The 14,089-nt window shown below is 35.6% G+C and overlaps 1 protein-coding gene across 1 annotated transcript in view; it reads right to left on the bottom strand.

Annotated features, from left to right (window-relative positions):
- Positions 1–14,089, bottom strand: part of LARS2 (leucyl-tRNA synthetase 2, mitochondrial) — an 83,871-nt gene that overhangs the window by 61,258 nt on the left and 8,524 nt on the right. The window contains exons 4-5 of the mRNA XM_058808930.1: positions 8,079–8,170; positions 6,190–6,250 (exon numbers count right to left, since the gene is read on the bottom strand). Of these exons, the coding sequence (XP_058664913.1) occupies positions 6,190–6,250; positions 8,079–8,170 (153 nt within the window). The remainder of the gene's footprint in view (positions 1–6,189; positions 6,251–8,078; positions 8,171–14,089) is intronic.

Below are 14,089 nucleotides of genomic sequence, written 5' to 3'. Positions count from 1 at the left end.
AAGTGTGTATAAGAGGTTTTCAAGATCAAAAGGAGACATTTAATGGCAAGTTTTCAGCTCAGCATGTGAAGACCTAGTAATGAAAAACAGTTGCTTGATTAAAACCCTTTGCTCTGCACTGAAAAAAACCCCCACTTGATAAAAATCTGATTTCCATCTCTTCAACTAAGCACATTTAATAGTTTTTCCCCCCCTGCTTCTTCACACAGTGACAACAGTTCTTGTGCCAGTGTGATGCCACTACAGGCAACAGTTTCATCGCTGAGTATCAGACACACAAAAGAAGAGACACAATCCCTTTCAGTACATTATAAGATTATGTGAGCAACAGGAAAATAGGTAGGATAACAAAAGTGAGCTGTGAAATAAAAATAGAAAAGTGAATGAAGATTGGTCCTTTTGGCCCTGAAAGGCAGATATGTGTCAACTGAAACAACAAGATGACATTTCCCAATTTAAACAAGCATGTTGCAAGCTTGAGCTACAAGATACAAGCTAATTGCTGCAAACAGAATCCCATGTACACGATCTCTCACAAGGAGTAAATAGACATTTCTTTGAAAGAAATGTTGCAGACTGTATCAGTGAAAAAGAAATCTGCTGTGTGGTCACTGAGATGCAAAAAGAATAATCAAGTTTAGAATTTAACTTTATAACCATGAAGGTTTGGAGTAACATTTCAAGGTAATGAAGAAAGAGAAATTACATCACTAACAAGTAAAATGAGGTGCTAAGAAAAGCCAGCAAACTCCTGTCAATCTTGAAATGTGTTTTGGTGGTTTTTTTCCTATCATTTAGCACAGTAAGATTTACTGTTATAAATAATTTTGTGTGTATTCCAGTTACTGACCTTGATTAAATGAATGATGCCTGGTAAAAAGTTTCCATTAGGCTGCCATCATGCTTAAATTAAGGTGAATGTTAACATTTCTATTTATACTCTGTAAGCACGACAAAGATCCACAGAACACTGACAGAACTATCTTAACTCAGAAATACACAAAAGAGTTTATAAAAGGGTTTGAAAAGTAGCATGCTGGAGCCATTCCAGCCTGCCAAAAACTGTACATTTCTGCTTCTCATTTGCGATCTGAGCACTGGCATTACAGCACACATATAGAATCCTGTATCATAAAGCAGTACAGTGAATATATAGAACAGGATATTACCATATTCTCCACAAAAATAAAATACCTACTAAAAATCCAAACTTTTCTAAAAATATGTAAGATGCTGCTCAGCTGTCCACTGCATGTGCCCTTCAGTGCTCTGTGAGAGATGCAGTGATCACCCATCACCTCAGCATTTCAGTATTATGAAATGCCAGGGAAAGTCTCTCCCTCTTTTCCCCTCTACATTTTGCCTTTTACTTTTGTCAGCTTTAAACAGACACTCACCAAAATGCATCTTTGTCTTTGGTTACTGCTACTGTTCCTTATTCCTACAGGAATGACACTCATTCATTAATAGAACTCATTACAAGAATTTAAATTAATCACCTATACAGGTGGTTTGCTTTTAAAACAGCAGATACTGGCAAGGCATAAGAAAGACCCCTATCCTTACCAAAAACTACCTAGCTTAATCAATTTATTGCAGCACAGTAATTTGTTTCAAACAAATACCATACCAGAGGGGTTGGTAACTTTTTTCTTTTTGCAAAGAAATTCTCAGTTACAGACTAAATTGGTAGTATTATAATCTGGATTTGGTATCACTGCAATGTGGGAAGCAATGGGTCCATGAAAAGGTCAAAAAGCCATTCACTATTATGAAATCTGCTTTAAAGAGTACCTTTCAACTACCAATAAAAATAAGGGTAACCAAGAGTAAAAAATCCTGCATTAAAAAAAAAAAAACAAAAAAAAACCAAAAAACAACAGCTAAATCTAGATGAAAGATTTTGGTGTTTAATAAAAGAAAAAGTAATTTTCAAATGCTTTGTTTTGAAATTCATTATTTGTTCTAAACCTGCTCCCTTCTAACAATTTTCTATTATGAGTCTCTGACCTTATAATTCATTTTTGCTTGTATTTTTAAGAATAAGGTTACAACTTCAAGCTACTTCCGTGGCTATATTTTAAAAAATAAAAGTAATATTTATAGGCTGCATGAAAAGATTTACTTTTTCCTAAGATCCACCAGGCTTTATGAATAACATATAACTAGACTGGAGATATGCAATTTCCTAGTTTATTAATATTAAATTTATTTTTAGCACAGTCGTATGCTGTCCTGAAGACAGGCATGTTGCACCTCTTTAAAGGGAGATAAGAAGAAAAAGTCAGGATGGATTTTTTTCAAAATCTATTTGGGAAGATAAAACAGTCTTTAATCAATTATCTGCCTATTTTGGTTTTCAAGGGCATGCACTACCTCATCTAGAAGTATAATTATTTGATTTTCAGAGGTTTGGAGCTACACCAACCTACATTTCTAAATTAATTTGACTATTTGTATTTCAAAGGCCTTTAGTTTTATGCTTTATTAGCTACAAATAGAAATGTCATACAGTGCCTACATTTTGGAACACAAATATATTTTCTGCAAAAAAAAGCAGTCTTGAATCAACAGTTTCTTTTTAAAAAAATTTAATTATAATTGGGTCAATGGTACGTGGATGCGAAGAAAATTTCATAGGTAATCTATGTACTGTTGGTTTTATGTATGTTCAGGCAGTACACACAAATGACAACTTCAAAATTAAATAGAAAATTATCTGCACAGAGAAAATCTACCAAAGATTTAATTTTTTTAATGTACAGAGCAGACGGGGAACATTAGTCTCATGCAAAAAATATGTCACTTGGAATGCAGAAATTGAAATTACTAAAAAACCTTCATAGAAAGAGCTACTTCCTGGGAGAAAGTTACAGATTGATAATAACTGGTGAACTGATGGCTGACTGGGAACATGCATTTGGTCTGATGACACTCCTGAACAAAACGAAGGAAAAGCTTTATATGCTTTTCATGTTTTGTTGTTGATGATATGAATAATTGAAAATGTTTAATTCCCCTGAAAATAATGTTCAAAAGAAATCACAGGCAGTTTGTTATGCTGTCTGAGGTGGTATTTTCAAAAAATCTGATCACCAGGAATGCTCAGATTATAGTTATCTTAAACCCAAAACATAACGTTGGGGATTTTTAAAATTTTCCATGTGTTTTTAATGACTCTTAAGAGACATTTCTTCCATGCTCAAACTTCAGCTTTTCATCCTTCCATCCTAGAAACATAAATGTTCAGAATAGAAATGTTATCTCACTTATTTAAAAAAAAAACTCTCCCCAGAATCACACCATTTTCAAAGTGATTTACAAATATAATACTTCTAACTTGAGGCATTTAAAATACCTCCATGTTTCAGGTAAAAAAATCAGATAATCATTTGTATTCAAAACTACTCTAAGGCAAAGTACTTACAGAGTTATTTTACTCATTTAATTTAATTTCATTTTGAATTTGCTTAGATTTTCTGTTTAGGAGAGCAATTTTAAAGTGTCATTGTAACCTGACTGAAATAATCTAATCTAATTAATCTAGCTTTTAATAAATGTCTTATTTATGATATTGTACTAGATAAGTAAGTTCACTGACAGCTATGAGACAGAAATACCTGTACATTTTGATTTGTAATACAGAGAGAACAATGAAAAAAAATCATTGAAAAATAAAAGGAAATTTCTAGCATCGCAAGTGCACAGGGATTTATTCATACTAATTTTATCAAACAATGAGATTTAACTAGTCTTAGTATTCCTGGACACAAATTTCTTGACAAGCAGACGTGACTATAAGCAGGAAGACTCTTTAGGACAGCTATATGCAATAGGTTCTCAAAATGGATTTTCTTTTTCTTTTTTCCATTTCTCTTTTCCCATACCATATGTAAAAGGTAAAGTTTATGTAAGTTTCCTTCCCATCATCTAAGCACATACTCTAAGCTGGCCACAGAGGAAAGAGAGAGTTAACATAAATTCACATTTTAAAAAAGCAGTTCATGGAGTTAAGGTAGGGGAGTGGGTTCCCTCCAGCATTATTTGGTAAGTACTATGCAGTAGCATAATAAAGGGGAAGATTTAAGCAACATCAAGGAAATTAAATTTAAAACAGGCCCCTGCTTTGTGTAATAGTCTTGATTAATTAGACCAACCCATATAAAATCTGTTTTTCTTGGATTGTTCATAGGAGTCACTAATACTAGTGGGTTTTTTGCAGTGTCACAGTATTTTGTGAGCCACTGATTTAGAGCCATACAAGTATAGAATACTATAAAAAAATACTCCTTACCTCAAATAGCTCACTTTTAAGATAAGCACTTGCACAGCACAGTGCTTTTCTGTGCAAAGATGCTTGAGTTAGCCCAGGAGCAGTACAGCTGAGGCAGTAAGATGCTCTGCCCAGCCTAATGAGCCTGCAGAGAAGCAGGCTTTATCAGCCTGGAAAACACCCTGCTACAGCTCAGCTCTTCCATTTCCACAGGTGCTTCTTTCATGGCCAGCTCAAATATCTGTGTATTTGGAGTCACACAATATTTTGGGCATCATGCATTTTTTGCAATTAATAAACATATCTGTTTCTGTGGCTACCATTCAGGTTACTGTTACTCCAATTAGTATGACCGGCTTTCCAAGTAAAACAAAACTTAACTCATAAGCTAAGGAGTGAAAACTATAACATGTGTTGTCTTTCAAGGAACATTTTTCAGCTGTTTCAAAATCTTACTTTTCAAAAGCACCAACTACATGTCCCTAGAGCATACTAAAGCATTTCAGCTACACAGCAGTTCAAATGGAGTTAGTAATAGGGTATCAAAGCCTTTTCCACAAGTATTGAGAAACTCCTGAAAGTTCATTAACTAAAATACAGTTTACTAGTAAAGTGAAAGTAACTCTCGAAGAATAGGCAGAGATGACAAATCATTTTTCCCTGAGCACTTATACTTCTTGCCATGGTTTTCAATACTGCCAGTTTTCCATTTGTTTTTCAGGACAGAAGGGCCAAACAGAAGCTTATACATGAGACATTAATTTTCTCAATCTTCTTGAAATGCAACCTGCACCACTGAACTCGTGTGTGTGTGTGCACGTGTATGCTCCATAACACAGCCTCCACACAGGATTCCACTGCTTTCAATACTGCTGCACCACACATACATACAAACAACCTCTGAGATACCAATAGCTTTAAACATTAGATGTCAAGAATGCCTGCAGTGAAGCTTCCACAACAAATCTTTTATTTTCAGAGCAAATTTTTGGCTACCAAGAAAATTTAAATCTTATTCAAAAGGCTTACACTGGAAAATCCTTCCCTATATGAGACATGACAAAATGGTTTTTTGGATGCAAGACATACAAATAAACAACTTCACCTTCATGATTAAAGAAAACAGATGGCATGTCTCAGACTGTCAGAAAACTAATGCTTTTCCTTTTCAGATCTACAATACTGCTATAAAAATCCAAGATTAGCATCTCCATCACTCTATTCAAAATCACATTAAGGTGATAAGCAGCAGCTACTGCTGAGAATATAAAGGCAGTGTGACTGATTCACTGGTAAATGCAATAACCTCACAATCGCTTCCAACGCTAATTTCTTTTTTATCTGGAAAAATGGCATTAGCTTATGTCTGACCATGTTTGGTAAGTTTTTTATGGTGAACACCTGATTCTCAAGCATTAGTGTTTTAAATAAATTTCTGGTTTCCAACATGATCCTGATATGAACATTTATGAAAATGCAGGCTTACACTTCAAAATTTGGAATAACATAACTGAGCCACCACTCCAATTTACTATCTTTAAACATTTGACATATGCATTGAAAACAGCACTCCTCAAGAAACACATACCTTAGCACAAAGGCATTGCTGTTTCATAAACATCTGTTTATTACCTTATTTCTAACACAGAAAGTTGATACTTCAAAGAGATAAAAAGCAAATACAAAATCAAAATGACTTTAAAGATTCTCCTATGCATTGATGATATCAGATTATATCAGCATGTTAAAAGTTAACCAAATCTGATAAAAAGCTCAATTTTACAGTTTAACAACTTAAACTGGTTACTGCCAAAGACAGCTGTATTGTCATAAATAAAATGGTGAAATTCCATGGGTCTCAATGCTCCATCATACAATAAAATAAAGCAGTATCCATTTTAAAAAGAAAATCTTACCCTTTCCCATGTAAAAGACAGACCTAGTGCATCAAACTGTTTCCTCATGTGTTGAATGTTACTGCAAAATAATGATAATAAATGAAAAATTATTAGCTTAAGATACTTCTAACATGTGATCATATAAAAAATCTGGTGCTTATAGAGTTCTGAGAAATCCAAAGCACTAGTTAACCTCTAAACACTATGATCTCACTAGCAGTAAAACTCAGAATTGTCAGAATACTGAAATAATACTTTTAAAAAGCCCCCAGTATATTCCGGTCCAATTCCCATGGCTATGTATATGAGGCAATAAATTTTTTTTCCTCTAGATTTGAATGCAACTTAAAAGTAAATATGGCAGTGTAGTTTGAAGGAAGCATTACCCAAGCACCACTTCTTACTATTTTTATTTATCTTTACTGCAGTTGAGTCAAAGGGCCCTCTCAAATCTCAATGCAGTAGGGGACACTTCCACTTTGAGCTTAATCCTGCTGTACTCTGGCAATGCTATCCTGGCTGTTATTTTGCTGTGGCTCTGGTGATTGTGTGGCTGTAAAACAACCTGAATCAGCCTACCCATTCAGCTGAAGATATGCCCTACAAAAATTCTCCAAAAAAACCCCACGAGATTTCTTTCCTCCCTCTGATCAACAGGCCGATCAAACCAAAACCGTGGCCCACAAAACCAGCTGAGCCAGTGCAAAGGAGGTGGTGAGAGCTTGTATCCTGGGAGGTGACAAAGAACTACAAAACTTCTGGTGGCAGCACCACCATAGATAAACATTAATCACCTCACACACTGTTAGGTTAGGTGCTGCTCTGAACAGATTAAATTACAAATGTAAAGTAAGATACATCAGGATATACAGTGAAGCTTTAGTTTGAAAATGTACTAAATGTGCTTTGCTAAAATACCCTCAATTACACAATATTAATTAGTGACCTGGTGAGAATTCATTCAAATACTGTAAAATGAATTAAAATTTCTTAGGGACTTTGACCTTTCTACTGAAAGACATTCTGTCAGATAAAGTAATATCTATCCTCCCAGAGCAGCTGAGTTGACAGTCATGAAACAAAGCATTTAATTCTGATCCAGAAAAAACTTGCAGTGCTGAATAACTGAGTACTGCAAGTATTTAGTATTATAATATCTTTGTTGGAAAATTATCAAGAATCTTAAGATGGGACCAGAAGCATGAACAAAACCCAAAGAAACAGCATTATCAAAGAAGGAAATGAATCAAGGCCTATAAAGATACCACAGGTAGATTACTGCTTCCAGAGTACAACAAACAACCTCACTTAGGGAGATTGGTTTCCAAGTAATTTTCAGAAACTGTTTACTTATATAACATTTTACTCATTTTAAAGAATATCAGGAGAACGTAAGACCCCATTCTGTGGTCTAAACCAAAAATATTCACAGAAATCAGCAGCAATAATGGCTACTTAGCACTTTCCAAGATCCAGTCTCAAAAAACCCCAACTACCTCCTTCCTCTCTCCCATGGTACCAAAATCTGCTAGTAAATCAAACCACATAACTCGTAATTTTCCACTGTGTACTCCATATTAAGGTTTACCTCACCATGATGAAATTTTGATTTATTTGTACCTGCTGGTTTGGGTGTTTGGGAAATGCTTCTCTTTTGATATTCTAGCATTTTACAATTTAAAAGTCATTGAGATTAAAACCTTGAAAATCATCCCAATATATTTATCTTTCAAAGCAGAGTCATCTGCACAGTCCCATAAAATGTTTTCACATAACCTTGGTCTCAGACAACCCTGTTCTTTCCCGTACCATCTTTCTTCTGTGCTAGTTTTGCTCTGTTTTATTGATTCATGGGGGCCACAGTACAGGTATTCACAGTGAAAATGCCATATTTCAATTCATTTCACCTTTGTGTCCAGCTTGCAGGGTGAAGGCCATGTTCAACTGCAGCATTTTCTGCTGGTAAACCAAACGCATCCCATCCCATGGGATTGATCACCTGTCAGCAAAAGGAAAAACCACAATGTTATGCAACTTCCTGGAATGGCATCAGCAACACACTGAGAGGCCTCTGAATAATGAATGGGGTTGGCATTCCAGCATTCAGTCTGAGCTGAACTTCTTCCAAACCTGCCAACTGTGGCCAGCTTTGCTTTAAAAGATGACTATGAAGTGCACTTGTTACCTACAATGAGATGTTAGAGGGAGTTTAAAGTATTATGCAATAAACTCTCATGACTATTTCAATATCAGGTTACAATGACAAAACCCAACTCTTTGTAAGTTTGTGTGGTGGTAAAAGTCAGCAGTTGATGCTGCCACGGGACAGAACTAAATATTCATTCTAAAATAGAAGATGTAAGTAAAAATAGTTGAAACAACAGTTTTACAACTGTGACTGATGTGTAGCCTACTAGCTTTTTACTTTGTGTTGAAAACAAAATAAAAGAAAAATACCCTATGATAACTTTAAATTCACCAGATAAAATTGTGAAGATGAGGAAAAACTGTTTTAGTCAAATTTTACTGAAACATCTCTTGCAAATATAGACTACAGACGGACAAATTATTATTTCATAACCACAAACAAATTAAGGTGGGAAAAAAGTTTACTACAAACTATAATAGATAATTTCTGTTGAAATAGAGATGTATTCTTCCTGTTAACACGCATGTTATTTAGAAAAATAATCTAGCAATATGGTAAGTATTCAAAAAACCTCTTTAATAACCAACAAAAGAAAGGCCAGTACTTAAGATGCTGTCATTAAACACATATATATTGGATACCTGATAAAGCCAATTCTATTTCTTAACCTACAAATGTGCTATAAATTCAATAATCATTATTAAAATTACACAAGTTTAACAACAGCCAAACATGACTAACATTTTACAAGTTGTAAGAAATCAAAATTTTTGCCCCTTAAAATACCTATTTATATAAAAAACATGTTTCTTAGTGGCATGTAAGCAAACAAGCCATAAAAGAGCAATCCCAGCCATACTAATCTCATAATACATCTCCATGTGAAAAATCACCTCATTTTAGAAGCATAAGAGCTACTTTTGTCACTGCTTTGAATTATTTTTATTCTTCTTTGCCAACGCTTTCCAATCTCCTGACTTAATGTAATATTTCATAACAAATATTTTATAGACGTGTTTATAAAGATGCCCTAGGCACCAACAGTGTAAAAGCAACAGGATGTAATAGATGTGACTCTTCAGCATTCTCATTTTCAGTACTGATCTAAAACTAAACCTGCTGTCTATCATAACTCTACTGGTGCAATAACAAAACCAAAGGTATTAACCTGTGATTATCTGTGATCCAAGCCAGCCCAATAAGGGCCCATGCACAGCACATTTTCGGTGTCTAAATCTAACAGAAATTGGAATGCTATTCTGTGTCACAAACTCTCCCTATCAGACAAACTATTGCTCCTCACACCATGGTATCAGAAATTATGAGTCTTAACTGCCTATTTCCTCACAAATAGAGGGGGGATTTTACATGGAAAATGTCAGCTGGAGCCTAAACCACTTCTCAACACCCCACTGAAACACACCTCTGCCCAGCCCCTCCCCTCCCCTCCCCTCCCATCCACCCACCAATCAAAACTATTGGTATGAAAGAAAAAAAAAGTTATGCTTTACATAAGCTATAAATATCAACAGAATTTTTATGGACATCTTAAAATATTAATTTATGTAGCTCAGTTCTTTTTGACTGCTAGTACTGCTGACAACCGACCTCTGGACAGATGTGATGGAAAAAAACAGATTTTTTTTTTCCATGTATAATACATGTTTTCTCTATTTAAATGCCCTAGACTAATGTCCTGCCTTTACATTCTTACAAATACAAATTGATGCACATTAAGTGAGATTAGAAAGAATCACTCTTGGTTAATTTTTGTAAAATTTGGCTTCTGATGATCTCCTGGATACAGACAGGCAGCCAAATGCAAGACACAATCTCATTTCTCATGGCCCTGAGCAAAAAGATGTGGGAAAAACAACTTCACTACCAGCTACAGACTCCCCAAAAGGGCTGATGGGTGCTGCAGACAGTTCATGTGCAGACATTTTAACCCTGTACCATCAGTGCTGGAAAGAGCAACCTGTGCTCACAGAGCTTCCAAATTCTAGCATTTATCAAAAAATGCCATATCCACTCTTCACATTCAAAAGTTCAATTTAACGACCAATAGCATTCCTCAAGCTAAAGGTCTAAAGAAGTATGCTAATTCAAGTTTCAATCAGAAAACTGAATTTAAAGAGACATTAAAAATATCCTCAAATTAGCCTCCAGGATAGATCTATTTATGTAGTTGCTATAGAGATGAATGTAACATGCACAGGGGTTTAGAAAATGATTTCAAGTTTATTGTCTCTTTTAATTCTCTACCATGAATGGATTTGAATGATTTATGAAATGCATTTGTCTAAACAACAGGTCAGTTCTTCTGGCTGTAATCTGCAGCAAAAATGCCACAGTCTCCACCCAGCATTTACATCTTAACTCTAGTTATTCAACATAAAATCTGAAAAGAAATGGAAGAGGAGAAGAAAATATGCAACTACCATGTCAAAAGTTGGGACAAGGGATAAAGGAACAGTTTGACTGTTCAAAACAAATTTAAAAAAAAAAAATAGAAAGCAGTTTTGAAGACCCAAGGATTATTCCTTGTAGCTCTTTGATGGGTTGGTCACTGGCCTAACTAGCAGAAAACATGGCTGCTCTCTCTAGCAGCACAGATGAGCAGAAGAAAAACAAGTCACCCACTTTCTTGAAAGCTGACTTGATTGCTTTCAACAGCAACCTCTAAACCTTATGCAATGGAGGGATCCATTCTGCTCACTGCAGTGACCATTCTTCTGAACATCACTTCTCTAAGCCTCAAGGAGACAGAAAAACAAATGACTGTATTTTGTTAAACAGGAGGCTGCATAAGTCTAAGGGTGCCTACACCAGGTAAAACAAGGCAGGCTGTAGTTCCAGCCATTTTACAATGGCAGAAGGCAGTGCCATCACCAAAGGCAGCTGTGTGTTCATCCTCACAATGAAGTGGTCAGGTGAACTCCTCGTGCTGGAAACTCCCAGGTTAGTGTTGAACACACATGGCATAACTTCAGATCCTCAGAAGCTCACATGACCATGCAGGATCAACTATGAAACACTGGCATTTTCTACCACTTAACACAGTTTGCACAGGAGTATAAAAGGTTACAAGGAAGCGATTAAACAGCACGTAGGGAACAAAGCGCTCGGTAACTACGACACTGAATGGGCTTTTTAGGAACAAATTATTAAAAATAAAACCAGTTGCATCTTGAAACATTTTAGAGCCCAGAGATTCTGGCTTGAAGCATTTTTAAGAATAATTTCCCAGCATGGTCAAACATCTGTTGTTAGCAATGGCTAGAGCTCTTCACGTTACTGTGGGACCAAGGGGAGGAAGACACAAACTCACTTGATTGAATGCTGACATCTCAGCTCTTCCTCTCTGAGCATTCTCATCTGTTCACTGCTGTAACAATCAGCTCATCACACTGACATCAGCAGGTGAGATCAGTGTACTGTATAACACAGAGCTGACAATGATCTCATAACACTCAGCTCTAAGCCTCCATCAGCATAACCAGGGCTGGTGATTCAGTGAATTTTCCTCGGTCTTTGTAAGGACACAAAGAACATGTTTGCTCTCCTGATATACTCAGTATGTCTCAGAACTATGACCAGGGAGCTGACATACTGTTCTTACACTCAGATCAATGCATTCTAAATTTTAAGAAAGCTGGTACACTCAGTGTCAGAAAGGCCTGCAGATAAATATATTTAATTCAGAGAATGTGTAATAAAAGAAGATGACCAGAAATGAAAATTAAGAGGCTTGCTGACAAATTAGTGGTTTGAATTGATACAGCAAAGTCTATGTTCCTATCTCTGCTTGCAGCCCCACGACACACTCGACATGAACTAACCAAAAACGGCTGGCAAAACAGGCAATCCATGATTGCAAGTTCCAGCTGTCAGAAAACACCCCTGGCTCCATCATGGATCTTGCAATTGTGCAATCACAGACATGAGACAGCGAGGACTTGCAGGTGGAGAGGGCAATGGAAAGGATGGCTGCTCCTTCCATTGGCTGCCCACAGTGCGCTGAACTTGTTGAAAATCTGGTGTAAACTGGCGTATTACAGCACACTTTAAATACTAGACCTCCCCTTGTGCGAAGTCTAGATTCTCTTTTAACCACTACAGGTAAGAGACATCATTGCACAACAGGTAAAAATTATCATAAACAAACAAACAGACAACTCCCCCAAGCAGATAAGGCACACCTGAAAAAAGATAAAAATAAGGAGGTTTTGACCAGTGTAGATCCTAAAAAGGACTATTTCAATGCTTCTCTGCAACACAGTGCTGCATACTAGAGAAGGTACTCTCTAATAATCAAACCATACAGATTTCTATCAAAACATAAAATGCCCATTTATTTTTATTCTCATAGAATATGAGATATGAGAAATTACTCAACATCCACAGAATACCACACACATTTTGAGAACAAAGTTATCTTTTGCCTTCTTAATCTCATGCATTCTTGTCTAACATAATTATATTTAAAATTATATCTCATTTTCTCTTTTTCTTTCAAAATGAAACAGAGTGAGCTCATTAACACCTTCAGTACAGGTTGTGGGAAAACTGAAATTAAATAAGATTCAATTCACACACAATACTTGTAATATTTGCTACTTAATTTTACCACGCGAAATAACCTGACAAAAGGATACAAAAACCTCACAAAAAACCCCTGGAAAATAGCAGCTAGTGATGAGTAGAAAACGGATCTGTATAGAAATAATTCATCCTACTGATGATTAATTATAGAATTTTAATTAAACTTGCCTGTCTGGCTTCAATACCACTCACTTTTGCAATTTCAAGAGCATTAAGATTCACTGCTGAAAGGGAAAATAATTAATGAAAATACATCCAATTAAAAAGTAGATATGTTACAGATAAAAAGAAAACGCTCTTCAAGTCATTTAGGGGCATTGCAGAAATATCACTGACTATATTTTAATCCCATCCATCCCAGTTTAAGTATAAATTAAGAAATAATGAGTATAGTGTGATTCTAGCATGCAGGAATTTCCCCCTGATTTGATTACAGAAAGGACTATTCTCAGTTCTGTACAACTCTCACATGTGACTGCCTGGCTTTGGTACCAGTTTCATTACAGAGATATCACAAGAACTATTGAACTGAATCACTCTGTTTACTGATCACTAAGGGAATTATTCTCAGTCTTCTGAGAGGCACAAATTATCCACTTTGGAATTTATCAAAGACATGCTAATGATAGCATGATAAAGTAATGGTAAATACTTTTTCCCAGAGCAATAGCACACTGGAAATCTGCCATAGTGAAAATCACCATGAATATCTCTATCATTTCTACACAGCAATCTCAAATAATGAATAGAAAATAATTTCTTACAAAACTCCTACATTTGCATTCACAACATGCATGTAAATTCACAGAGTAAACACAACCAGAAACTACACATAATAGTTCGGGACTGATTTATTAACAAATAGTTCGGGACTGATTTATTAACAACTATAAATTTGTAATTTAAAATATATGCATTACTTTTTCATAGCATTTTACAATAAACACGTTTTAAATAAGATGTAGAAATCTCCATAGATAAAAACTGTTTTAATTGCACTTCAAGAAACATGTCACCCTTAACACACTCTGGAAAGACCAGCTCAGTGCAGCCATGCTAAGCAATCTATATGGCTTACATTTCCCAGGCAGAGACTTCAAACTTCATCTTCAGTAATCAAAATGTAAACAAGTTACCTTCTAACACATGTACTCTACAAATCAC

The sequence above is a fragment of the Ammospiza caudacuta genome, chromosome 1 (genome assembly GCF_027887145.1).
Source record: "Ammospiza caudacuta isolate bAmmCau1 chromosome 1, bAmmCau1.pri, whole genome shotgun sequence".
Taxonomy (NCBI): domain Eukaryota; kingdom Metazoa; phylum Chordata; class Aves; order Passeriformes; family Passerellidae; genus Ammospiza; species Ammospiza caudacuta.
The sequence above is the reverse complement of the archived record's forward strand: the minus strand, read 5'-3'. Positions and strand labels throughout refer to the sequence as shown.